The sequence below is a fragment of the Antechinus flavipes genome, chromosome 4 (assembly GCF_016432865.1).
Source record: "Antechinus flavipes isolate AdamAnt ecotype Samford, QLD, Australia chromosome 4, AdamAnt_v2, whole genome shotgun sequence".
Taxonomy (NCBI): domain Eukaryota; kingdom Metazoa; phylum Chordata; class Mammalia; order Dasyuromorphia; family Dasyuridae; genus Antechinus; species Antechinus flavipes.
Genome location: NC_067401.1, coordinates 416,252,371 through 416,277,041, shown reverse-complemented (window position 1 = coordinate 416,277,041; position 24,671 = coordinate 416,252,371). Strand labels below are relative to the sequence as shown.

The window sequence follows — 24,671 nt, the reverse complement described above, 5'->3', positions numbered from 1 at the left end:
GACCTCAACTTTGAGAGAATGTAAACCAAGGCACTTCTCTGGAATTTTTGAATCATCTAATAACTATCTTGAAGAAACTCTTTTGTTTATTTGCTTGTTTTTTAATTTAATATTTGAGAAACCAATTAGAATTTTGCTATATGGATTTTGTTGTGATTCTTTGATGCAAACCTTTGGGGAAGGCACATGAATGAACAATGCTAAATTTTCCCCAGGATCACAGAGATATTTCTAGAACTGGGAATGTGGATAATTGTGCCGATGAATCCCTTGTTTAATTAGCTAAGGACAAGCAGAGGTGTTGTATCTGTTTGAAAAGTTTCTATTCTTATTCACAAACTATAAACCATAACTCTTTTGTCTCTCTATCTCTTTTATCTGTATGTATGTGTGTGTGTCTCTGCCTGTCTCTTTCTCTCTCTATCTCTCTGGAACTTCTGGTAAGTAGTCCCTGAAACGTACAGAGCACATAACAAATGGAGCACATATATTGGCTTACAGGTGTACCATCACAGGAAGGCAGAATCAAACTCTAACAGTAGTAGTACCCTTCACACTCCTGTCACGCACAGAAAGCCAGTGGCCATATAGCGCCTCCTCAACCTTCTATAGTTAGAGGGGAATGGGGCAGAGGGGGAGGTAGAGGGAAAAAGGGGCAGAAGTAGATCTGCCATGATAAGGGCAGAGGCAACCTCTGCAATAGTAATGCAGTCCTACCGAGGGCAGAGGGCAGCCATTGAGCCTGGCAGATGGAGCATCAGGCTCCAATGGCTAAAGATAACAATATACAGCCTGGTGACATTGGACACCGGCATATGCTGTAAGTCACTCCTTGCTGGAAAATCAAAGGATTAGCCTCTTCACATTACTGCCAAAAATACCCAGAAATCATTTGATAACTTCTCACCAGGGAGCCCTGGACTGTAAGGGGTAATGTTGTTTGGAGGAGATTTAATTTCTGGCATCAAAGTAGAGTTGAAAGTTATCAGACACAGGTAAGGAGACAACTCCTGTGAACAAAGATTTTGTATTCCCTTCTACTGTCATGGGGTGCCCAAGGAGGAAGAGCTTGTGGGTCATGGAGCATTAAGTGATATTAGTATATGGCATTGTACACTGCAGAGATTTAGCATCACCAAATTTTGAGTTTATTTAGACCAGGACCTGGGACTCAGACTCTTCCGTGGGACTTTCCTAGATTCCATCACATCTTCAGAATTCTGTTGCTCTCCTTGGTTTGTTTGGGATTTTTTGCTATTTTAATTTTTCATTCTCTCCTATAGTGTTGCCTAAAACAGCCTTTTATTTCATATACATGTTGTTAAACACTGACTTACTATTCTGCAGTTTGTAGTATGTCAGTTCTGACCACCTACATTATAAACTCTTCAAGGTCAAGGAGTATCTTCAGCTTCTTCTTCTTTTTTTTTTTTTTAATTCCTTCATGGCTTGACTGAGTATAGTATCCTAATTAGACAATGGTATGTTGAAATTTTCAACTAAAAGTCTCACCAAAATTAACAATAATTAAATTAAAATAATAATTCAGAACAAGCATAGTCTACTTTTGTCTTAGGATTAAGAGTACCTTTGTTTGAATTTTGATCCTTCTATTCTATACCTTGTGTTACACTAGGGAAGTCATTCAAATGGATTCAAAGATATCCACCCTACTACAATCCATTCATACAAACCAAAGATTTGTCCACCAGCCTCTTTGCGCAAGTCTGTCTTTTGACCTGGATGTCAGAAAACCTACTTTCTTGTTTCATATGATATTGCATCAGTTTAAAATTAAGCAAAGGATGAATGAATTGTTTCCAGCTGACAGCTGGCTGGTGAGTGAATTATTGCTTAATATTGTTTTTTGATATATAGTTATTGAGCACCCACAATGTGTTAAGTAATTTCACTTCAATTCCTAATGCTTGGCTGATCATTCAATGAAGGGGGAACCATTACCCCTAGTACAGCCAATTTTACTTTGAAGAAATGCTTAATTATTCAGAAATTTTCCATTATTTTTAGTTGAAATCCATTTCTTTCTTTGCATCTATAACATATTTCTAGTTCTCCCCTCTGGGGCTAAGCAAACTCAGTCTCTCTCTGTCTCTCTTTGTCTCAATTTTTTTCATTTTCATTTTTGAAAAATTCTAACATCAATTAATATCTCTATATATTATAGAAGAGAAGGAAAGGATTATATATGAAACTATGATTATTATGCAGAACCAACCTTTTTTGGTAAATATATGATAAATTCAATATGTATATCTAAAAGCTATCTTGTTTATTTGGAACTATGCCCAAAGAGCTATCAATCCATGTACAGCTTTTGACCAAGCAGTATCCCTACTGCGTCTGATTCCAAAGAGTTCATAAAAAAGGGAAAAGAACCCACATGTATAAAAATATATGTGGCAGCCCTTTTTGTAGTGGCCAAGAACTGGAAACTGAATGGATGACCATCAATTGGAGAATGGCTGACTAAATTGTGGTATATGAAGGTAATGGAATATTATTGTTCTATAAGAAATGATCAGCAAGATGATTTCAGAAAAGCCGGGAAAGACTTACATGAATTGATGCTAAGTGAAGAGAACATTGTACATGCCAACAAGATTATATGATGATTGATTCTGATAGACTCAGCACAACATAGTATTTTCACCTTTTTTGTTGTTGCTTGCTTTTTGTTTTCTTTCTTTTTTTTTTTTTGATCTGATTTTTCTTGCAACACATAATGAGTATGGAAACATATTTAGAATTGCACATAGTTAACCTATATTGGATTGCTTGCTATCTAGGTGAAGGAGGGAGAAAAATTTGGACCATAAGGTTTTGCAAAGGTAAATGTTGAAAACTATCTCTGCACATATTTGGAAAAATAAAACGCCATTTAAAAAAAAACAACACTATCTGTCTGTGATTTCTTCTGTGGTCCTCTATCACTTTTACCCTTGCCCTCTACTTCCCAAATTAAAAAAAAAAAAAAGCACAATAACATTCCATTAATTTATATGCCATAATTTGTTAAACTATTCCCCAGCTGATTGGTACTCCCTTGATAACCAGTTCTCTGTCACTACAAAAAGAGTTGTTGTTATGGGCCAGAACTTGAAACAAAGTGCTAAGTCAGTGGAATTGATAGAGAAATGGTTATTTAGCATGATACTTAACAGTTCTCTAGTTCAGTACATGTACTGAGTACTTACTATAGTTCTACAAGATTCACACCTTTGATAAGAGATCATATAAGCTCGGACAAGCTCAGCCAGAAGGAGAATGAGGGAAGACCAGAGAAGTGGTGGCAGGCTCCCCTCCTTCACTTCTCCACTGAAACCAAGATCCAGAAGGCCTCCAGAAAAACTAGCCAAGCCCCAAGTGAAGGAGACAAGACTTTGAAGGAGACAATAAAGGATTTGGACTTTAACTCCTGGCTGCACTTGTGATTACTGAATTGAGACGAAGGCTGCCTCCAGAGACCCCAAGGAAACCTCAACAGAGAATATTACATTTTAGAGAAGAATATTACAAATTGTTATAAATGTTTTTGTAGATATGGATCCTTTTCATCTTTCTTCCTTTGATATATTTGAGTTAAAGGAGTTATTTTAGGGGGCAAAGTTCCAAATTGATTTCTAGAATGGTTGATCAAATCACACTTTCACATGACAGCCCTTTAAATAAGTGAAGATAGCTATCCTATCCTATCCTTCCCCAGTCTTCTCTTTTCTGTTATCTGAGCTGCTAAGAGACATAGTGAATAGAGCACTAGATCAAGTGCTAGACCTGAAGTCAGGACTATGTAAGTTCAAATCTATCCTCAGATAGTTACTGTGTGACTCTAGGCAAGTCACTTAATCTCTAAATTAGCTCCCTATTTATAAAATAGGGAAAATAGCAATATTTGCCCCCACTGGGTTATTGTATGACTCAAATGAGATAATATTTGTAAAAAGGCTTTGAAGACCTTAATGCATCATGTAAATGCTTTTGTGTTGTTTATGTTTATTCTAAGTAGAACATTTCTATTCCCTGCTACCAAATCTTGCCATTTCTACCCTTACAACACTTTTCATATATATATATGCTTTTTTCTCCACTCAAAAAGCCACTACCCTAGTAGTTAAAAGTTTCATAATCCATTTGTCAACCAATGAGCATTTATTAAACATCTATTATCCATCAGGCATGGTACTAAGCCCTGGGGATATAAAAACAAAAGTAATTGACAAAGTGATTGTCTTCAAGGAGCCTACATACTTTTTGGATAATGTATAGGTAAACATGCATACATACATACATATATATGTGTATATATATATTCATACACACATAAACCATACATATTTTATGTATACACATATGTAGTTGTATGTGTAAAATGTGTATTAGAAAGGAGAAAGAGAGAGAAACAGAGAGACAGAGACACACAGAAAGAACCAAGGAGAGAGACAGAGACAAAGAGACAAAAAGACAGAGAGGGAAAGGACAGAAAGAAAGAGGGAGAAAAAGAGACATAAAAACAGAAAAGAAGGGGAAAAGGAAGGGAGGGAGGAAGGGGGAGAGAGAGTAAAGACAAGCTAATTATGAGTGGGATGACACTTGAAACTAAGGGATCAGGAGAGGCTTCTTGTATGCAGTATCATTTGAATGGAGCTTCATTTGAAGGAAGCTGAAGATTCTAAGAACCTGAAGGAAGAAAACAGCACTTGTCTCAGGCAGAGAATGCTTTGCAGGCATTTGGGACAGAGATATAGAGATAACTAGAGTGTTATATGTGAAGGACAGAAAGTCATCTCAATTTGATTTTAGAGTAGGTCAAAGGGAATAATGTGTAATAACCTGGAGGACTTAAGTCAGATTCTGAAGGTACAGTCAATAATCTCGAAACTTGTCCTATAAGAATATTAGTCTGGCAGCTGTATGGAGTATGAATTAGAAAGCAGGGAGATTTGGTGCAGGGATGTGAATAAATTAAATTCAATTGGATAAAGCATTTTTTGTGTGCCGGGGAAGGTGCTAAACTAGATGGCTCAGTGGGTAGAATGCTGGAGCTGAATTCAGGAAGATCCAAGGTAGAATCTGGACTTACACATTTACTAGTTGTATGCTCCTGGTCAAATTATTTAACTTTTGTTTCCCTTGATCCACTGGAAAAGAAAATGGCGAACCCCTCCAGTATCTTTGCCAAAGAAGCCTATGGACAGTACTGGCATGCTATGGACCATGAGTAACTGAAGAGTCAGACACAGGTGAACTACTGAAAAACAATTGTGCTAAAGCAGACAAAAAAGAGAGAGCTAGTTCCTGACTCAAGGAACCTACTCTGATAGAGCTTTTCTAATGAGGGAAGGCAAGAGAGCAGGAGGGAACAGAAAAGGTAGCTAGGGTTGGGAGTTAAATTAGTCAGCAGAGTCAGGACAAATGGAGCTTATTGCAGTAATCTGGGTAAAGGTAATGGGAGCCTGAACTAGGTTAGTGGCTGGAGCAGTTGAGAGAAAGGACCTGAGGGGACAGTGATTGTGAAAGTAGAATCAATAAGTATTTAAATTCTTCATAAACTGACTCCCCTCTGATTTCCATACTGTTGTCATCCAGTTCTGTCTGACTCTTTGTAATTCCATTTGGGGTTTTCTTGATAAAAAAGACTATCCTTCTCTGGCTTCTTCTCTGGCTCATTTACAGATGAGAAAAATGAGGCAGACAAGGTGAAATAACTTGCCCAGAGTCATCCATTCTGAGGTTACACTTGAACTCGGGTCTTCCTGACTCCAGAGCTGGTTCTATCCATAGCGTCACATTGATTCCCTTCAAAATCTCTACAATCCAGCCATACTAACTGCTTATTGTTCCAAATACATGAAATTCCATCCACTGGCCCTATGTCTGTGCCCTGGTTGCTGCCCTTGTCCTCTCTTACTCTATTAGAATTTCTAGCTTCCTTCATGTTTGACCTAAAATGTCACCTTCTACAGGAGAACTTTCCTGGTCCTCCCAAATGCTGGTGCCTTCTCTCTGTAAAGGCTGCTGGTGTTCTTTTTACTCAGTATGGATATACCTACTTAATTACATGTTTTCTCTTTTACTAGAATGGAAGCTTCTTGAGGGCAGGGGCTGTTAGTTTTTTTTTTTTTTTTTTTAAAGATCTCTAGAATTTTACATTTTGACTAAGAAAGCACTTAATAAATACTTGTTGCTTGATTGACTTCAGAAGTGTGTGAGAATCAACTTAAATCTATGCCTTCAAGGAGCTTATAGTCTATTTGGAGAAGACAATATTTAACATACATAAGTGTGCATGTACCAAATAGTTCACAGAGATGAGTATTAAATTTGCAGTTTGAGTACTTACGCCTTGGAAATCCCAAATGCTACAAATTAGAATTTGATTATTGATTTGTTAATCATTTGAGTTAAAGAAAGTGATGGAGAAAATATAAATAATGTAGATTATAATTAAAGATGTGTCTAAAAATTGTGCATGTGCGTGTGTGTGTGTGTAAGAGTAAGTTGTAAAATAGTACATTGCTAATTAAGCTGCTAATTAAGCAAAAATAATTTCTGACTTCAATGAATTCAACATCTAATTGTAGGAAAATATGCAAACAATCATAAGCAAACAAAATATATACGGGATAAATTGGAGATAATTTCACGGAAAAGGCATGAAAAGTCCTTGGGCCCTTCCCTATTCATCACCCAAGGCTTCCTGTAGAAGGTGGGATTTTAGCTGAGACCTGAAAGAATCTAGGAAATGGAAGGGATGAAAGAGAGAATTCCAGGCATGGGGGAACAGCCAATGAAAATGTGGAGTCAGGTACAGCAGGTTGCCCTTTGTCACTGGATTCTAGAGTAGGTGGAGGAGAATAAAGGACAGGATTGGAGGGGACCGGTTTTGAAATGGTTTAAAGGCAAACAATAAATCCTGTTTTGGATCACCAAGAAAAAACAAATAACCAAATAAATATCCAGGGGAAAAAGGAATAAAATAATATATAAAAACCTTTCATTCATTTTATGAAGTAGATTTTCTAACAAAGTAGATGAAAAATTTAAAATTGTTTGTTTTGTATTTCCATACTGAGTTTATCAAAAATTACCAGTGGAATAGACTTTATAAAGAGGAACAGAAAAATGCTTACACTCTTCTGATGGAGAAATGCCCACAGTATGGTCTCAAGAGATCAGTCTTAGGGGTAGAATTCCAACTTGATGGCAATATTTATATAGTAGCATACAGTACTTCACAGATTCCAAGTGACTTGCCTTGGTTTCCATACCTATTATTATATACCTACATATCTAGGGTAAAATCTGAACTCCAGTCTTCTTGATTCCAGGTCCAGTGATTTATCCATTTTACCACCAAGTTTATGGGAAAGAAACTATTGGAAAATCTTGAGTTTGTGTCAATAGGTAGAAAAGGGACAGAGATATTTCTGTGTCAAGGGCAAGGTAATGCATTTGAAGGAAAGCTATACTTATGGGACTTTCAGTCAACATTTTTTATTTATGAAGGGATCATGGAGTTATCAAGACTATCTTCTGAAGATATTTATCCTACAAAAGTCCTGGGTGTTATCAGGAATGAATGATATCTGAAAAAACTAAATGGAAATTTATTTGGTTGCTGTATAAAGATAAATTGGCATAAGGTACTATAGAAATTCTACAGAGAGGTATTAATATAGTCAGGCCAGCTAAAGGAAATGGGTATGATAGTGGGCCAACTGAATGAAAAAACTGATGTAAGCTAAACAGCATTTAAAATGATAAAACCTCTTCAATTTGGAAAGAAAGCTAAGAAGGAATATGATTGGCGTCCTTAAAACCCCAAAGAAGATATAAATGAATGCAGAATTGTTTATTAAATTTAGACCATAAGAACAGGAAGGGAGGGGAGAGACACTCTTAGAAACATGACAGAAGTAACTTTAGATCATTTAAAAGGAAATATGACTGTTAATCAGGTAGTAAACTTATGGAACTCATTGTTTTAAAATGCTATGTGAACTAAAAATATCAATAGATTAAAAATGTTCAGATAATCAATATGTATTTATTGAGTGCCTACTGTGATTAAATCTATACTGTGCTACTAAGGGAAAAAGCATACCTCCCTGGGTAGCAAGATATAGCAGTGGTTAAAGCACAGATCCTGGAATCAGAAAACACTGAATTCAAATCTGGCCTCAGACACTTACTACCTGTTTGACCCTCTTTGCCTCAGTTTTTTCACCTGTAAAATGAATTGGTGAAGGAAATTGCAAACCATTCCAGTATCTTTGCCAAGAAAACCCCAAATGGGGTCACGAAGTAACAGATGTAACTGAATGAAAGAATAACTTTTTGAGGTTGCTATAATAAAGCATAACCAGATTCTTCCACAAAATATTCAGTGTTTTTGCAGGAAATGCTATAATGATTGACCCAATATGGTAGTTCCTATGTAGAATAGTTAGCCTCTAAAATTTACTCATTTAGAATAATTAAATTGGATTTAGAGATGTCTCCTTACGCATAAGTCCTTGGGGATATACTTATGTCTGTGATGTACTCATCACATCTTACTGCACATATGTGCTTATGGCTAAATAGGGGACAATAATGGCAACCTGACATAAGCCTCCAGTTGAACACCCTGCTTAAACTAGAATAAATGTTACAGATTGCTCCCTCCTTCATATTTAGAGCAGAGTGTTACCCTCTGGAGAAACAAGTTATGGCAAAGCTTGCTAGGTGACTGAGTCACTGAGACTGGTAGAAAAAAAAAATGTAAGCTCACTTTCTGTGCTCTCTGAATTCCACCCACACTTCCTTTGACACTTACATCCCTATAAATGGATTTGACCATTCATTTTATTCATTCATTCAGCAAACACTTATTGTACAAGGTCGACAATGAAATATTAAAAAATGAGTAATTCATGACTCCTGTCCTTGAAGAGCTCATAATCCCTGCTAGTTGCATATAATCTTTTTTTGAGGTTTTGTGGGTTATATTTTGGTGTAAGTTAGCTCCAACAGTGGTCTGTACAGGACTTTATGCTATCTAAACAAATCTGATTCCTGTGGTAGGAAAAGTACTGAACTTAAATCTTTGTCTATACATTTTGTTTGTGTGGTCTTAAGAAATAAATGACTCATCCTTTCGAAGCTTGGTTTTCTCACCGGTTAAAATGTGGAGAATGATACTTATATTACCTTCTTCCACCTATCACTATGTAGGGTGATACATTTTTAAAACCACAATGCCTTTTGAATACTAGATATGAAATTTGGAGAAGTTTCAATTGGTGTCAATAGAGGGAATAATCAAAGGAATGAAAATACATTAAGTGATGTAGTGAAAAGAGGGTACAACTTTGTATTAGGAAGATCTGAAATAAAAGCCCATCTCAAATGTTATTTGTGTGACCCTCAGCAAGTCACTTAATCTCTAACTCCTTGAATTCTGTAAAGTGGAGATAATAAAAGCACTTCCCAGCATTATTGTGAGGATCAAATGAAATATTTGTAAAGCATTTTGTAAACCTTAAGGTATTCTCTACAAATACTAGCTTTTATTTAAATAGTTAATCAAGAAGTCTTCCCCTAGAGCCAAAACACTCTAGTTTTAAGATCTTGGTCAAATCACTTAATTACTGAAAGCTTCTGTATCTTCATCGTAAAATGGAGATAACAACTTTATAGCATTACCTATCTTGAAACTTTATTGGAAAGGAAGCTCTCTGAAAGTTAAGAAGTCCACTATTTTCTAAGACTTTTGGGATATTCTTTATATAAGTAAACATTTATTACAATTAGTTCTTCATAGGATAGGAAAGCACAAAGCTAGCATCATAACCATCCTAGATTTAGAGCTGAAGGGAATTTAAAGGCTATGTCTAATTTCAAATACCTCATTTTGCCAATGAGGAAACTGAGGTCTAGAGAGATTGGTTGTGTTTCTCAAAGTCATAATGCAAAATGGGAGAGGGTGAATTTGAAATGAAGTCTCTAATCTAAATCCAAAATGCTAGTCACTGCTCTAGGCTACACAAAGAGCAGTGGAGAGGTATATAGTGATAAGAGGAGAAGCTTTCAATATTTCATTTTAGTCAATCAATCAATCAGTCAATCAACACTTATGAAGTGCCTAGTATATGCCAGGCATTTTACTAAGAACTGGGGATACAAAGAGGAAAAAGACTGTTTCTGTCCTCAAGGAACTTATAATATAATGGGGTTGGTTCTTGTTATTTGTCATTCATTCTTGAAGAGGACCATGACATCAAGGAAGTGATGTCATGACATGCAAGTGAACTGGATTTAAATGAGGGAGAATTGTTCAACTTTCCCATTCAGAGACATTTGGATCCAGTGGCAAGATAAAGATCAAGAAGACTGGAGATGGAGACAATAGACAAACAAGATATTTACTGGAATTAAGATAAGTTATGGAGGACTTCCTGTAGAAGGTTGGATTTTGAATAAGACTTAAAGGAAGCCAGGGAGGTCAAGAAGCCAAGCCAAGTCGTTCCCAGTAGGGAGCACAGTCAGATAAAAAGGTTAAAATCCAAAGATGGAGTGTCTTGTTCAGGGAACAGCCTGGCCAGTGTCATTGGAGCTGAGTTAAATGGTGGGGTATAAAGTATAAGATAAGAAAAACAAAAAGGAGCTAAGTTACAAAGGGCTTTGAATGCCAAACAGAGCATTTTGTATTTAAACTTGGTTAAAGCGTAGCTGATATAAAATATACCACAAGATTGATGTATGCGCTGAAAAGTAGTTGGTAGTAGAGAAAGGGATAGATTGTTGCTTTGCATACCACGGCTTCCATTGGTAACTACAGGCTGACGAGGTAAAAAGGTCATTCTCTGCCTCATTTCTCAAAGAAGTCTAAATCACACGGAGACTTGTGAAAGTTCTCGGCTTTTTAAAAAAGGCAAGGGCTCCCGCTGCATCCGGGGCCATTTGCATTTGCAATGGTCCTGATCTATATCTTGCCACCTGACCCAGATGGCTCTGGAGGGGAAAGAGGCCGATGACCTCATATAGCCTTGCCTCACTTCAATCCAACTCCCTTGCGCCTTATGACATCGCCTCGCTGAGATCCCGGTCCCCTTGGAGAAGGAAGGACAAACTGCGGGAAGAGTAGGAAGGCAGCCGGGGGGTGGGGGAGATCCTTTGCGGAGGACCTGGACAGTACACGGGGATGAGAAGGCACCCAGGGAGTGGGGCGGACCCCTTGTGGAGGACCTGGGAAGTACACGGGGATGAGGAGGCACAGGCAGGGTCTGGCGTGCGGACGGAAAGATGCGGGGAAGCGCCTGAAGATTATCACGTTTTTATTCATGAGAAAACTGGGCAGATCTCGCGCGCAGTCATGAATGGGTGGATGCACGTTTTTTGTACAGGTCACATGAAGCCCTCCGATTATGCTTTCCAACATGGGGCCTGATGGCCCGAGCTAGTCACTCTTCGGGTGGTCAGTGCAAACTGCAGCTCGCGTATAACCGCGGAGGTCTCAGCCGGATCGTCCGACACTGAGGAAAGATGTAGGGTACCTTTAGGGAACTGAGAACGCGTCCACACCACCTCCGCTGGGTAGTTTTCTCCTAAGGCCAAGACGGCGGGGCGGAGTCCAGCTGGATCCCCCAGTCTTGCCCCGAGGCGCCTGGAGCCCTGGGGTCACGTGTTCCCGGCGCCTGGTAACCCGGCGCAACCACAAGCTGGGGAGAACCCCGGCATCCGGAGAAACCGAGAACTACGATTGGCCGTCGAGGGGAGGGCGGAACCCAGTGGCGTCGGGGGTCCACCAATGGGCGGGGCGGGTCGGATGCGTCGGGGGAGTGACGTCAGGAGAGGGACGGCAGCCGGCTTGGAGGGGCGGGGGGCAGGGGGCGGGAAGGACCAGGAGTAGTCTCTTTGGACCGGGGCCGGCGGCGCCAGAGCGGACTGGCGCTTGGGCGCGCTTGCAGGGCTGTCGCCTGCTGAGTGCGAAGCCAAGCTCGCTCACTCGCTATCTCCGGGAAAGCTTCGGCCACCCTGGTAAGGGCCTCCCTCCCCTCCCCTTTTCTCCCTTCCTTCCTGGGCAGCCGGCGCCTGTCCGAGCTGTGTCCGTTGCGCTGCTCCGCGGGATGGGAGCCATGGTCCCCATCTTCCCCTCCAGCCTCAAGGAGCCGCAGCGACCCCCGGGTCGAGCCGGCTCGAAAGTTCTCTCAGCCCGGCAGCTGGAAAAATGGGCTGGGATTTAAATCCCAGCCACGTGCCGGGACCCTCAATCGGGGGATCGCTCGCGCATCCCGAGACCGAGCGTCTTAAAGAAAGTCGTTCCCGAGCTGGACGTTTCATCCTAAAAGCGGAAAGTCCGAGGCGTAGCCCGCTTTGCAAAAGCCCCTCGGTCCCTCACGCGCGCCCCCGAGGAGTGGGTGAAGGGCGGGAGGAAGGAAGCCTGTGGGTCCGCACGGGGCTGCACTGGAGGCTTTTACGGGAGACCCCAACAACCCCTTTTTAAGAAACCTCTTGGGTCCTCTAATCGCGCTGGCAGCCGCCCTGCGGCTTTTAGAGAGGGTTTTTAAAAGTTACGCCTTGATTAAGCGTGGACTGTTGGGCAAAATAAGTTTGAAGGATACAAAGGAAGGCCAAGAGAAAAAAAGGAAAAAAAAAAAGATTTTGTCAAGGAGCTTAGTGTAATTGGGAAAGATCATCGACAATCTAATTAATACTTGCGGCATAAATTGGAGGATTTAGAGGGAAGGGTACCGACATTAAGGTGCTAGGGAAAAACTTGTAAACAAACATTTTAGCCGAGATTTTAGTCGAGACTTGAAGGCATTGAGGGAAGTCGGGAGGGCTACGTCATTAAAAACATAATAGTCGGGGAAAGGCTAGGAACGTTCATATTAAATAAACATAGGCTAAATACAAATTGGCAGACTTTGACATTTGATAATGATCTGTATATATTACTATCACCCGGTTTTCCTTTTTACCTCCCATTTAGGTTCTTTGAGGTTAACAAGGTTGCTGTAAGTTTAAGCAAAGTTAGGAGGTGCCTTTGAATGAGTTGGCCATAATGATTTATTATTCACCTTGGGATCAGGATTATTGATTGGAGGTGATAACGTAAATAAGTGAAGATTAAAGGACTTTTCAAGGATAAATGCAGTTTTGGGTACTCCTGTTTCAACTTCCAGGCTTATAAAAACAATAAGTATATATTGATTCTAAAAAGAGGAAATGTCCATGGCTGCATGACTTGGATGTATGTCAAAGGCGAGGCCTTTGTTTGCTGTGGAAGGAGTGTTTGCTCTAACAATATGGGAATACCCAGTAATTGTCAGTACTTCAATTATGCTCCTTAACTCATAAATACTGAAATATATATTTCATATTCATTCATATATATATGAAATAAATATAGTATACAAATATATACATAAATACTCATAAAGAGGGCACAGAACTGGGGGTTATTTCAAACTAAGTGTTGAGCACTCATAACTTGTTACACTTATGTTAGACTCTGGATATGCAAGTACAAATGCATGGAGAGTGGTATGTGAGGGTCACCAAAAAGGCCAGTTTGTCCAGATAGCTTCATGAGGAGAGCAATCTTCAGTGAGGGTGAAAAGTTGAGTTGGGGGCATGAATCCCACCCCCCTGGAGAGACTGTCCATCCAGAAGATGAGGGGTGTAGGTTAAGTCACAAAGCAGAGAATTAGAACTCAGAAATGCACCCCCCCCCTATGAAAATTAATTGATAAATAATTGATTCAGGTAATTAATAGATAGTTGGTGGCTTTGGAGAGAGCTGTTTCTATGAGTGGTAAAGGAGGGAGGCAGACTACAAAGTTTGAGAAGTAGGAGAAGAGGAAGTGGAGGCAGAATGTGGGCAATTTTTTCAGAGTTTGAAAAAGAGGGGAAAGATCACAAATTAGTTTGGAGTTTGGTTGTAGATAGTGAAGGGTTTTTGTTTGTTTGTATGTTTTTTTGGTTTTTTAGAGAAGGGAGATCTGGGCATATTTAAAGTCACTTGGGACAGATCCAGTTGTTAGAGGCTGAAGAGTTGAAGAATGATTGAGGATGCAATCTGCAGGACAATATGGAAGACTCTTAAGATCAAGTGCACATATAGAAAGGGGTTGGCTTTAGTCACCTGTTGGGGAAGGGGGATATAAAAAAGGAGAGCAGGCACTCACATTAAAAGGCTTCAATTTTCCTATTAAATTAAGAGGCAAGGTCTTCAGTTGAAAGGTGAGGAGCTATGGAAGGCATGAGGAAGGAAGGAAGGAGATTTTGGGGTAGCTTCTTTGAGAAGCCAAAAAGAACTAAATAATAAAACAAACCTTGATACATGCAGTGAGTGCCCAGTTGAGGTTGGATAATAAAAATTTGTAATTCCTCTAGCCACTATGATTAGGAGACTTTCAGCTTCATTTTTTCCCCCCACTCTTTATTTTTTGAAAATTGTTTCTTTATTCTGCATTTAAACAACAAAAAAGAAATTTCCATAACTGAATAACAAAAAACATTGCATATGAATACAAAGAATAGCAGAAAAAGCTTGTATATGAAGCCATGAATTTATGTATATAAATTGTACATATTACTTTCAAAGATGTGTTCCTGGTTGTCTTATTTCTTTCTGAACTTCTTTTTGATTCTGTGCATTTTCTTTAACTGATTAAATGACCCTCTTTTTCCCCCCTCTTCGCTTTAGCAACATAATTGTTAGTTCCCATTCCCTCTCCTAACTCCAAACACTTCTCTTCTCCCCTTCCACCTCTCCCCTAGTGGGAAAAAAAAAACAAAAAAACTTTAATAAGCATACTGGCCAATACCTAAAAATTGTCTTGTTCCTGGTGTACATCCACCTCTACGACAGGTAGTGGGTAGCTCTGCATTTAGCAAGTATTTGTGCTCTATGCAAGAGCTTTGTAGGAGGTTCTGGAGATAGACACAAAAAAACCTACACAATTCCTGTCTTCAAGAACTTTCTTTTTACTAGGGGCTACCATGTGTACTCTGAGTAAATCCTGTTAATCTGAGGAGCGAGACTTAATAACTAAGGACCTCAAATATGGTTTCTTAGAGAAGGTAATAACTGAGTTGAACTTTGAAAGAATATGGTTATCTCTGAGGAGGGGGGTGTATTTTGAATATTCGCAGAAGAATGACTAGTACCATTTGGCTAGAATATACAGTTTGTAAAAGGGAATCCGAAGCTGGAAATTTAGGTTAGAATCAGATTGCTAAAAGAATGATAAAGTATTAAGCCGTTCCTGTTAGATGGTGAGGTGTTAAGTACTTGTAAACCTGACAGCCCCTATCCACAGATGTTTACAAGTTAATGGCAGAAGATATTTTGGGCAGATTAGTAAGGGAAGATATTGAAAGTTAAGTGTGGTGTTGAAGATGGTGGGAAATGATTTAGATTTCTGGGTCTGGGAAAGAGGCAATGGCCTTTGCACATTGGGTGCAGAGTTCTAGGTTCTGGTGGAAGGGGGTTAAGGATGATGGTTAGAGTACATACAGACAGCATGATGTGGAGATGGCATATTGAGATGAAAGCTTACTGGCTAAGCTGATGAATTTGTATTTTGTTCTAGAGACAGCAGGGAACCACTGAAGATTTTGTGTTGGGAAATGACAGTGCTTTCAAAAGATTATTTTGACAGCTGTGCAGAAGATGGATGGGAGAAAGAAATAGCTAAGCTAATCACCAGAGAATTGTAGTTATCTAGGGGAGAGTATCAAGGGAGGGTATAGTTATTAAATGTATAAGGAGGCTTAGGAGCTTGAGGATTGAGAAAAGGTCAGTGTCACTGGTGACTTTAGAATGAATTTGGTGGAATGATGAAGATATTAGCCAGATTGAAAGTGACTGGAGTAAGGGAATAGTGAAGCAATTTGTGAGGAGAACAAAGTTAGGGTTTTTTTTTTAATTTTGTTTTATTTAATTTCTTAGCTATGAGAGATCTGAACCCATTGTAGGCATAGAGGAAGCTAAAAGTAAAGAGGAGAGATTGAAGAGGAAAGGGGAATGTAAAATTGATAAGAGATTTTGGAGAACAGAGGTTACAATAACAAAATAAAAATGATATACAATAAATATAAATGTGTAAAATACATTTATATAAATAGTATAAATAGAGTAAAAATTTAAAAATAGAAAAATAAAAGGTGGAAGAGCTTAGCTTTGGAAAATAGGAAGACCACTTATCCAGGAGTGGAATGTATTGCTATGAGACCATGAGTTTTCCTCTTATTTGAGGTCTTTTCAAATTTGTTAGACCGTATTATATAGTGGATTTTTTTTCATGTAAGGGTTGGAAGCATGAGACAGTAAGAGATTTCTGAGAGTTGGACTAAAAGGAAAGCTAAGTGCCACAGGAGCAAAACTGTCAAACTGTGGCGCTAGAGAAGACTTTGGAGGGTCCCTAGGACAGCAAGGAAATCAAATCAAATAATATTTTAAGTAATAAATTCAGGCTATTCATTGGAAGGTCACATATCATTTTAAGCTACTAGTCAAGCTGAAGCCTAACTACTTTGGCCACATAGTGAGAAAATAGGACCCATTGGAAAAGATCCTGATTCTGAGAATGATTGAAGGCAAAAGGAAAAGGTACAGCTGAAGATGAGATGGATAGATAGTGTCATGGAAACAGTGAATCTGAATGTGGACGGAAGGGCTTGGTCTCCTATGATCCATGGGGTCACAAAGAGTTGGAAAGGACTGAATAGCAAGCAGAATGTCCCCTCCTTGACTCTATGCTTCCTTTCCTATCACTTCTTCCCCCTCTATTCCAACCTAATCACTTATTTCACTTTATTTATATTTTTAGTCCTTTTATTTATTTGATTTTTAAAGCCTCCCCTCATGAGAGAGGTTATTTGAATAACTACTTAGAGAACTCTTGTTACAATAAAAAGTAAATTTTTCCCCGCTCACCTACATCTTTTCCTCCCTCCTTTCCTCCATTCTCTTTGGGGAGATATAAATAGTTGGTCATAATTTGCTCCCTTTCCACTTATTTTCCTTTCTTTGATGTGTTTTGCCTTTTGAAAACTGCCCAACCCATTATTCTCCAGGTAAATGTTCAGTAGTTATTATTTCTCTATTTTTTTTTCTTGTTGAATTATACTCTATGGATTAAATTATTCTTAGTTACAACCCCTTTCCTTTGATATAATACATCCTTTCTGTCTTTATGCTAGGCAGATGATGTTCTATTATCTTTGTTGTTTGCTTACCCTAAGATTTAGGCAGTCCATTTAGGCTGTTGTATAGCTGGGATTCCTCTTTGGGGACCTGTGGGTTTTATCAATCAGGATTGTCAGTGTAGAGTGATCAAGTCCAATTCCCTTGTTTTACTGAAGAGTAAAGTGAGGCACTAAATGGTGGGGTGATTTGTGTAGGGTCACATAGTTCTTAGTAAATATCTGAGGCAGGATTTGGATTTGGGGATGGTTGGAAGCAGAACAAAGTGTGGAGGCAGTGTCCAGATCACTCCAGCATCCGCACTCCCCTCCTCCTCCATAGCCAGTATCTGTCCTTAAGACCTTTGTAACAGATTCTTCCAGTGAGCTCTTTTCTTCCCTTTACAAAAATCATGATGGGGCTCGTGGGTATAGCACATGAACTCTCACTGTTAGCACATTCCTACCATGAGACTGCCCCACAGGCTTCAGACAGTCACCAAGCTGGTCCCAATTTGGGTGGATTTCGGTCTCCCAGAATTGTTTTGCTTCCTAAATTCTGAACCCCAATCTCTTGTCCTTGCATATTTCCCATTCTATCCTTCCCTAAATCTGCTCTCTAGCTTTATGCAGATCTGTGATCCTGTGACCCCATTCCCACTTTGGCTTCACCCCTCCCCAGTATAAGTGCCAATGATTCACTCTCTGTTGCTCTAAAACTCCTGGTCCCCTTATCTTGAGTTATTCCTGATTTGCTAATCAGTAACCCTCCCCCAACCATCTGATTTCTATTTCTGGGTTGTTGATTATTGTAGACAGTTGATTAATCAAATGATTTCATCCAGTAACCTCAAATGGACCCTTTCCTGTTTGTCTTTTTAGCTAATTCTAGATATTTTTCACAGCAACTGTTCAAAAATCTTTCCCAGCTTCAACCCTCTAAATATATTTCTCTTCCCCTTTCAAAGGTTTCTGATAGATAAGTTATTTCACTGAAGATTTCTGTTCATCATTGCCTATATTTTTTTGTTCCTTCATTTCAATCAGAGAATAAATTTCTTCTGCTCTTACTGAACTCTAGCTGTGTTTCACCAAGATTAGAGCATATTGTGTTTCTGTGTAATGAATAACTTTTGCTTTCTATGTGGGCTAAAACTGAGTCATTTGCAAAATGTGACTTAATTTTAATAGGTTAGGAGTAGTGGTAGAAAGCTTTAGGTCAACTTCTACATTTCTTTTCAATTCCACATATAAGGAAATAGAATAGAAAACTCTTTTCCACACATGTCATTTGTGAAACTGACATCATCATCATCACAGCCAGCATTTATATAGTGCTTACACTGTGCTAAACACTTTATGGTACCTCCCAATTCTGGGAGTAAATGCTATTTATTCCCATTTACCTCAGGAAACTGAGGTGCAAACAGAGGTAAAGTGACTTGCTCACAGTTAGTGTCTGAAGCTGAAGTTGAACTTGGGCCTCTCCCGACTCTAGGCTTGCCACTATAACTTTTGTGCCACCTGGCTGCCCATACGGTAATAAATTGGTCACAGAATAATTTTCCTATGCTGATTAAAATTAAAAGATGGTTACCACAGGGTACTTGTGGCTGAGCTCTTTGAGCATTTGGACAAAAGGAAAGCATCTGGAAGAGTTATGAAGTAAGGTGTGGGGAGAGCTTTCCAGGCAAAGACTGTCCAGAGATACAAAATTATTGTGTATAACTTCTGTATAAAGAACAGATAGATAGGTCCATCTGGTTGTTGTGTAGGGGATGTGGAAGGTGATATCTACAATTTTGCAGGCTTACATTCATATAGATAAGTAAACAAAGCATATGCCGAGTGAATATAAAGTTTATGAGGGGTTTTTGTGTGTGTAACTTTATATTCATTTGGCATATCTTTTATATACTTATTAATATGTGTTTTTTGTAGGAGGTTCTAATCACTTGCGGAAATTGGAAGAGATTCTTATCGGTACTTGAGCAAACCTTGATGTGGTCTATTAAGCCTAGAAAGACTGGCTGGAGCTAGATTTTCAAAGGTTTTAAACGCCAGAACAGGATGTATTTTTGCCACACAGTAAAGGACACCAGAACTTTCTTGGGGTGGAGGAAAGGCTCTCAGTTTAGGAGCTTTTTGAAGGGTGGGAGAAGAGGTTTTGCCAAAGTAGAACTGACAAGATCCCGTCGGTTGGAAGCATGCTGGTACGCTTGGCAAAGGAAGAGAGCTGCATAGTGTTGGGTTGGAGACACAATTAGTTCTGTTCTGGACACGATTGCGTTTGAGGTGCAGTGGAACATCCCAGTGGAGATACGTGGTCCCGGAGCTGATGGGACTGAATGAGATCGCAGAGTATATAGGGAGATGAGAAGGTGGTCGAGCTGGGAGCAGAGACACAAGGGTGCTCTAGCAGAGGACCCTGGGAAGGAGCCACAGGTAGAAGGAGAACCACGAGTGTTAGATGCCCTGGGAGGCGGAGACTAAGCCCCGGGAGGTGGAGACTAAGCCCAGGGAGGCGGAGACTAAGCCCCGGGAGGTGGAGACTAAGCCCCGGGAGGCGGAGACTAAGCCCCAGGAGGCGGAGAATAAGCCCCGGGAGGTGGAGACTAAGCCCCGGGAGGCCGAGACTAGGCCTAGGGAGGCGGGACTAAGTGGCACCCTGGGATTTATGAGGCTAAAATTACTGGTGACCTCAGAGCAGCTTCTCTGCCAATTTGCCTCTCTGTTCTTTCTGACCTGACTTCAATTTTTAATCAGGGAAGTAGATACAGCCTTGTGTGGGAGGGAGGAGAGCTCTAGGCAAGATTTTAGTTTTTCCTTTTTTAAAGAATAGGTGAGTTCTTAGGCTTCTTTTTCTGCTTGGGACACTGAAGTGATTTGCCCAGGTTCACACACTCTGTGTCTGAAGCCAAACACGTGTTCTGACTTGGAGTCGGGACTTTGTACCACACTGCCTTTTATTATAGTTTTTACTAACTCTTTCCCCTTTGATCTTCTAGGAGTTGAAGCAGTAAATCCCACTGTATGGTCCTTAGAGAGAGGAAACAAAATGGGAACTGGTAGGCAGCCCGCGTGCGAGCTGGCTTGTCAGGTCCCTTCCCCATTTTTTATAATTGTATTAAGTTTATTAATTTTTATTTTTTTGCTGAGGCAATTGGGTAAGAGACTTGCCCAGGGTCACACAGCTAGGAAGTGTTAAGTGTCTGAGGCATTCTATAAAATGGTTGGCAGTTTGATTGGTATGGCACTGAACCAATTTAGGCAGAATTGTCATTTTTATTATATTAGCTCAGTTTAGCCATGAACAATTGATATTTTCCCAATTGTTTAGATGTGAAATTGTGTTCATATAGTTCTTGGGATTGTCTTAGATCCCCTCCCCATCTGCTTTAACTTGGAGATGAAGACACTAGGAGCTGGATGATGAGGAGGCACAGAGGAATAGTCTGAGTAAAAAAGAGGAAAGAAATAAGAAGATTTAAAGGGAAATTGTGCTGGACTTCGGTACTAAAGAACTACTAAAGTATAAGTAGCAGACTGTCTCCCTTCCTACAGTTGAAACATCCCATAATCCAGACAATTGTGTTTGGAAATGACCTCTGTCATCACAGGCCTGAGGGGCTGAGAAGTTACGGGACCTCTGTGGGGTTGGACTCCCAGGATGTAGCAATGGCCTAACTTGAACTCGACTTTTCCTGAGGCTGGTTCTCCAGGCACTGCTGCGGGTAGAGTGCCTTACACTGTGGTTGTGTCAGTAATTAAGGTAAAGGGAAGGGAAGCTTGTAGGTGAAATCTTGAGGCTTTTCTTAGAAGTCTGAAAAGTGACCTGATGTCATGATAGTGGGGTGCAGGGGAGATAGGCTCTTGAGCCTTCATGCAGGTTGTTGTGGCAGCCAGCTGATACTGTGGACAGCCCATTGAACTTGGAGACTGGAAGACCTAAATTCAGATCTATCTCCAGACTCTTGCCCCCTGTGTCACTTGGGCAAATCACTTAACTTCTGTTGCCTTAGTTTCTTTATCTGTAAAATAGAGGTAATAATAGTACTTACTTTCCAGGGTTCTTGTGGGGATCTGATGAGATAATATTTGTAAAGTGTTTTGCAAACCTTCCATATCAATGTTTGGTATTTCTTACCTTCTCAATCTACTTACCTGTGAATCTTTAGCTTTAGCTGGAACAACCCTGTTCATGGCTCCCCTTTTAAGTCTTGACATTTTTGTCAACTGAAGAGCTTTTATCTCTTGTCAACCAAATCCTATCATTGTCCAAAGCCAGACTCAAGTTCTTTAGCATTTATGAGGTCTTTTTATTTTGGGGATTTTCTTTTTTTCTTGAAACATAACTAACCATCTGTCTGTCTTGTCATTTTATCTTATGATTTACAATTTTTAAAAAATTAATGTCTTTTGGTGCCTTTCTTTGTCTTATCCCTTCTCATCCCTTATTGTGTTTCCGGGGAGCAAGCTTGTTTTATTTTCTTTTTCATGTAAGCTGTGGCTATTGTGTGTTTCTCTCTGCTTCATTTCACATTAGTCTTGTCCTGTTTCTTTTGACCTCTTCACATTATTTCCTTGTGACAAAGTAATGTTCTTTACATCTATGTGTTACAACCTGTTTACATATTCTTCATATGATAGACACCTATTTTATTTTCATTTCATTGCTATCATCAAAAGTTCTGCTGTGAATATTTTAGTGGATATGGGACTTTCATGCCTTGATCAATGATGAATATGGACATTTTTAGCAAATTGTTTTCTAGAATTGTTTGACCAGTTTGCAACTAGCTCTACCAACAAATGGAGGATGGGTATACTTCTTTTTTCTTAGTTCCTCCCATATGATCAGCTCCATAATTTTGCTATCTTGTTTTTTCTTATAATTTATTAACTCTTTTGCCATTTAACTCTTCATATATTTGATGCCATATCTTCCTACCCCAGCCACTAAATTCTCAGCAGGTCAATATTCAATTGAATAAGAGTGCTCAGTCAACTGGTAGTTGATTAAAAATAAAAGTATTATGTGTGGATGGAAATGAAAATGTGTAGGGAAATTTCATCCAAACACAGTCTATCTAAATGCCAGATTTAACCTCTTCCTTGTCATTTGCATTCTAGTTACCCAACATGATGGTGGGTGAAGAGAAATCTTCTGTAAGAAATCGCTGGCTCACATCCAAAGAAAAAGATGAAGAAAAGACAAGTTCACATAAAGAAGAAACTCGGCAGATACCAGAAGAGACCCCACAGACACCAGGAAATGGTGAGTGGGACTTCTGTCATTTTGCAGTGATATTAACCTTTGTGACCCTTTATCATCCCTGAGTTTTACTGAGAGCTTTAGGTTCCAGATAAAAGGGAAAAAAAGGCACAGCACCAAAAACCACTCAGAGAAAAGACTACTTTTGGTGAGGAATAATTGTTGTCACCACTACTTATTTGCACTTAAATGTCATGTTAACTTTGTCTTATTAGATCCAGAGTTAGCCTTTGATCCAGCAGTGTTCCTACTGGGCTTATATCTCAAAGAGATCATAAAGAAGGGAAAGGGATCTGTATGTGCAAGAATGTTTGTGGCAGCCCTGTTTATAGTGGCTAAAAACTGGAAACTGAGTGGATGCCCATCACTTGGAGAATAGCTGAATAAATTGTGGTATATGAATGTTATGGAATATTATTGTTCTGTAAGAAACGAATAGCAGAATGATTTCAGAGAGGCCTGGAGAGACTTACACGAATTGAAGCTGAGTGAAACAAGCAGGGCCGGGAGATCGTTATACACTTCAACAACATTACTATATGATGATCAGTTCTGATGGATGTGGCTCTCTTCAACAATGAGATGAACCAAATCAGTTTTAATAGAGCAGTAATGAATTGAACCAGCAAAAGAACTCTGGGAGACAAGAACCATTACATTGAATTCCCAATCCCTATATTTTTGCCTGCCTGCATTTTGGATTTCCTTCACAGACTAATTGTACAATATTTCAGAGTCCGATTCTTTTTGTACAGCAAAATAACGGTTTAGTCATGTATACTTATGGTATATCTAATTTATACTTTAATATATTTAACATCTACTGGTCATCCTGCAGTTTAAGGGAGGGGGTAGGGGGAAGAAGGGGAAAAATTGGAACAAAAGGTTTGGCAATTGTCAATGCTGTAAAATTACCCATACATATAACTTGTAAGTAAAAAGCTATTTTAAAAAATTAAATTAAATTAAATAAAAAAAAAGATCTAGAGTTAGCCAAGTGCAGTTTTGTCATATTGAGTCAGAATCATAAAGAAAAATGAGCCTTCAAAATTAGATTATGGCTGAGTAATATAGAAGGGGACTGAGGAACTTATAAATTTTATGTAAAATTAATTTTCATCTTAGCTTGCTCAAATTAAATTTAAATTTTTGGTGAATGATGGATTTTTTTTTTATTGTTTTTGAGGCAATTGGGGTTAAGTGACTTGTCCAGGGTCACACAGCTAGCAAGTATTAAGTGTCTGAGACCAGATTTGAACTCAGGTCCCCTTGACTTCAGGGCTGGTGCTCTATCCACTGCACTAACTAGCTGCCCCTAGGTTTTGTTTTTGAAGCTTGTGTATTGAGAATATTCTGGAATGGTCTCTTAATTCACAATATAATTCTCTCTCTCTCTCTATATATATATATTTACATTATATACACACATACCTTTGAATCTAGATTCATAATAGATTGTGAAATTGTGAACAGGGAAGAGAAACCATTATGGGTGGGGAGAAAAGTTACTATTTTCTGTAGTGCATAATAGGCTGCTCAGTCACAATTTCCCCCCCTCTTTCAGAGCCCTGGCAGCATTTCTCCTTATAAAATTCCTCAAATTGAAAGTGGCAAGTGTTAAAAACAGTTCTTGCAAAGAAACGGGAAACATCAGTTTATTTGACCAACTTCTCTTTCTCATTTCATTATCTCTCTGTGCCTTTGTATCACTATCCCCTATCCTAAAACAAACTCCTTCCTTGTCTCCATTCTTTCATAGTCCTTGATTCTTTCTTTTTTTCACATTTATTTCTAATTTATACAATAAAACAAGCGTTTTCATAACACTTTAATTTGTAAAATTGCACATGAAACTGCATATCTATTATGTACAACTTATTATTCCTTTCAAGTATATAATAAAGGTCTCATGTAGATCCATTATATTCCCTTCCCCCTTGCCAAGCCCTATGGCCAGAGATGACTATCATTAGACAAATAGATGTATATTCCCTTGATTCTTTCAAATAGCCAGGTGCTGTATTTTGCAGGAGGCCTTGCAGATCTCCCTAGTTACTTAGCCTTCCCTTCTAAGATTACCTTTCCTCCACTATGCATCTGTTTTATAGGCACCTTATGGGCTGCTAGGTGGTACAGTAGGTAGAATGTTGAGCTTTAAGTCATGAGATCATCTTCCTGAGTTCAGATCCAGCCTCAGATA

At 39.2% G+C, this 24,671-nt stretch overlaps 1 protein-coding gene across 2 annotated transcripts in view; it reads left to right on the top strand.

Annotated features, from left to right (window-relative positions):
• The first annotated feature begins 11,834 nt into the window (after positions 1–11,834).
• Positions 11,835–24,671, top strand: part of SOAT1 (sterol O-acyltransferase 1) — a 69,702-nt gene continuing 56,865 nt past the window's right edge. The window contains exons 1-2 of one of the 2 annotated variants that reach the window (XM_051998861.1): positions 11,835–12,039; positions 22,330–22,474. In XM_051998861.1, coding sequence (XP_051854821.1) covers positions 22,339–22,474 — 136 coding nt within the window. In that variant the 5' untranslated portion in view covers positions 11,835–12,039; positions 22,330–22,338. The remainder of the gene's footprint in view (positions 12,040–22,329; positions 22,475–24,671) is intronic. The other variant, XM_051998860.1, reaches the window with a different exon arrangement.